Below are 2,125 nucleotides of genomic sequence, written 5' to 3' on the forward strand. Positions count from 1 at the left end.
CGTTGCGGAGCACAGGCTCCGGACGCGCAGGCTCAGCGGCCGTGGCTCACGGGCCCAGCCACTCCGTGGCATGTGGGATCCTCCCAGACCAGGGCACGAACCGGTGTCCCCTGCATCGGCAGGCGGACTCTCAACCACTGTGCCACCAGGGAAGCCCTATTTTAACTATTATATTAATATTCTACTAGCGAATGTGTCATTGTTCATCAACACTTAGGACAAATATTACCCAGCAATAGCTGAGTTTGGTGTTACTATTTGAGTGGAACAAAGATTTTAGTATATTTAACCTTCCTCTCACACTCTCTTAGTCCTTGGAAGCAGCTCTCAGTATGACACTCTGTCTAGCATTCAATATAGTGGCATTTTCAGTACCTTGCCATAAAGAAAAGTTATTTGCATATTTCATTTCAACAGAGTGAAATTCAGGTCCCTGTAGTCTCTTTTTCCCTAGTTATTTAGATATATCTTATTGCTCTTGGGGTTACTTAATACCTACAGTTGACTCCTGAACAACGTAAGGGTTAGGAACGCCGACCCTCTGTGCAGTTGAAAATCCTCATAAAACTCACAGCCAGCCTTTGGTATCCGAGTTTCCTCTATGTACACAGTTCCACATCCACAGATTCAACCAACCGCAGATCATGTTATACTGTAGTATTTACAATTGAAAAACATTTACTATTGAATCCATGCAGTTCAAATCCATGTTGTTCAAGGGTCAACCATATTTTTTTCCAGTTTTCTTTTAGTGTGGTAAAATACATATAAAATTTACCATCTTAACCGTTTTTAGGTGTACACTTCAGTGATATTAAATACATTAATAATGTTGCGCTACTGTCACCACTTTCCATCTTCAGAACACATTTTATCCTGAAAAACTGAAACGCTATGCCTAGTAAATAATAACTCCCCATTCCCCTCTCCTCCCAGCCCCTGGAAACTACCATTGTACTTTCTGTCGCTATGATTTTAATCATTCTAAGCGCCTCATAATAGTGGAATCAAAAAATACTTGTCTTTTTGTGGCTGGTTTATTTCATTTGGCAAAACGTTCACAAGATTCATCCATCCTGTAGCATACATCAGAAGTTTCTTCCTTCTTGAGGTTGAATAATCTTCCATTGCATACATATATACACCATATTTCACTTACCCATCATCTGTAGGTGAACACTTGGTTTGCTTCCACATTTTGGCTATTATGAATATTGCTGCTATGAACATGGGTATACAAATATCTCTTTGAGACCCAGATGTTAGTTCTTTTGGGCATATACCCAGAAGTGGGATTGCTAATATATTGTATTTCTTTTTTATTATTATTATTTTTTTAGTTCATTAGTTCATGTCTTTTATTAACCAATATACAATCACTTGTCTTCTGGTTTGTTGAAACAATAGGTCAGACAACATTTGCCACAATAATGTCTGTCAAAGTGGCTGGCCATAAAAACTCCAGCACCACATTCATCTGAAGGGCACTCCTGACAAAGGCGACTGATTTTGCCATTCTCATCCGCCTTATAGTATTTCAGGACAGCCAGCTTAACCTTCTTTCTCATATGCTTGTTCTTCTTGGGAGTGGTGTAAGACTTCTTCCTTTTCTTAGCGCCACCACGAAGTCTCAACACAAGATGAAGAGTGGGCTCCTTTTGAATGTTGTAGTCCGACGGAGTACGTCCATTTTCCCGTTGCTTGCCAGCAAAGATCAGTCTTTGGTGGTCAGGAGGAATTCCTTCCTTGTCCTGGATCTTGGCCTTTACATTTTCTATTGTATCCGAGGGTTTGACCTCGAGAGTGATGGTCTTCCCCGTCAGGGTCTTCACGAATATCTGCATATTGGCGGCGGTGCCACCGCAGATGGCGGATCCAAAAAGCTGTATTTCTATTTTTAATCATCGAGGAACAATCATGTTCTTTTTCCACCGTGGCTATACTATTTTACATTTCCACCAACAGTGCACAGAGGTTCTAATTTCACCACATCCTTGCTCACATGTGTTATTTTCTGTTTGTTCATATAGTATATAGTAGCCATCCTAATGGGTTTGAGATGGTATTTCACTGCAGCTTTGATATTTCATTTTTCTAACGAGTAGTGATGTTGAGCATCTTTTCA

At 40.5% G+C, this 2,125-nt stretch overlaps 1 protein-coding gene across 1 annotated transcript; it reads right to left on the bottom strand.

Annotated features, from left to right (window-relative positions):
• Nucleotides 1-1,340: 1,340 nt before the first annotated feature.
• Nucleotides 1,341-1,869, bottom strand: LOC132430699 (ubiquitin-ribosomal protein eS31 fusion protein-like). The gene has a single exon (XM_060019948.1). It carries the CDS (start codon nt 1,842-1,844, stop codon nt 1,377-1,379), a length of 468 nt encoding a protein of 155 aa, XP_059875931.1. The 5' UTR covers nt 1,845-1,869; the 3' UTR covers nt 1,341-1,376.
• Nucleotides 1,870-2,125: the final 256 nt, after the last annotated feature.

The sequence above is a fragment of the Delphinus delphis genome, chromosome 9, assembly GCF_949987515.2.
Source record: "Delphinus delphis chromosome 9, mDelDel1.2, whole genome shotgun sequence".
In the NCBI taxonomy this organism is placed as follows: Eukaryota; Metazoa; Chordata; class Mammalia; order Artiodactyla; family Delphinidae; genus Delphinus; species Delphinus delphis.

What these genes read in the sequence shown, in the direction of transcription:
- LOC132430699 (XM_060019948.1), bottom strand. Translation starts at nt 1,844, where the DNA reads ATGCAGATATTCGTGAAGACCCTGACGGGGAAGACCATCACTCTCGAG.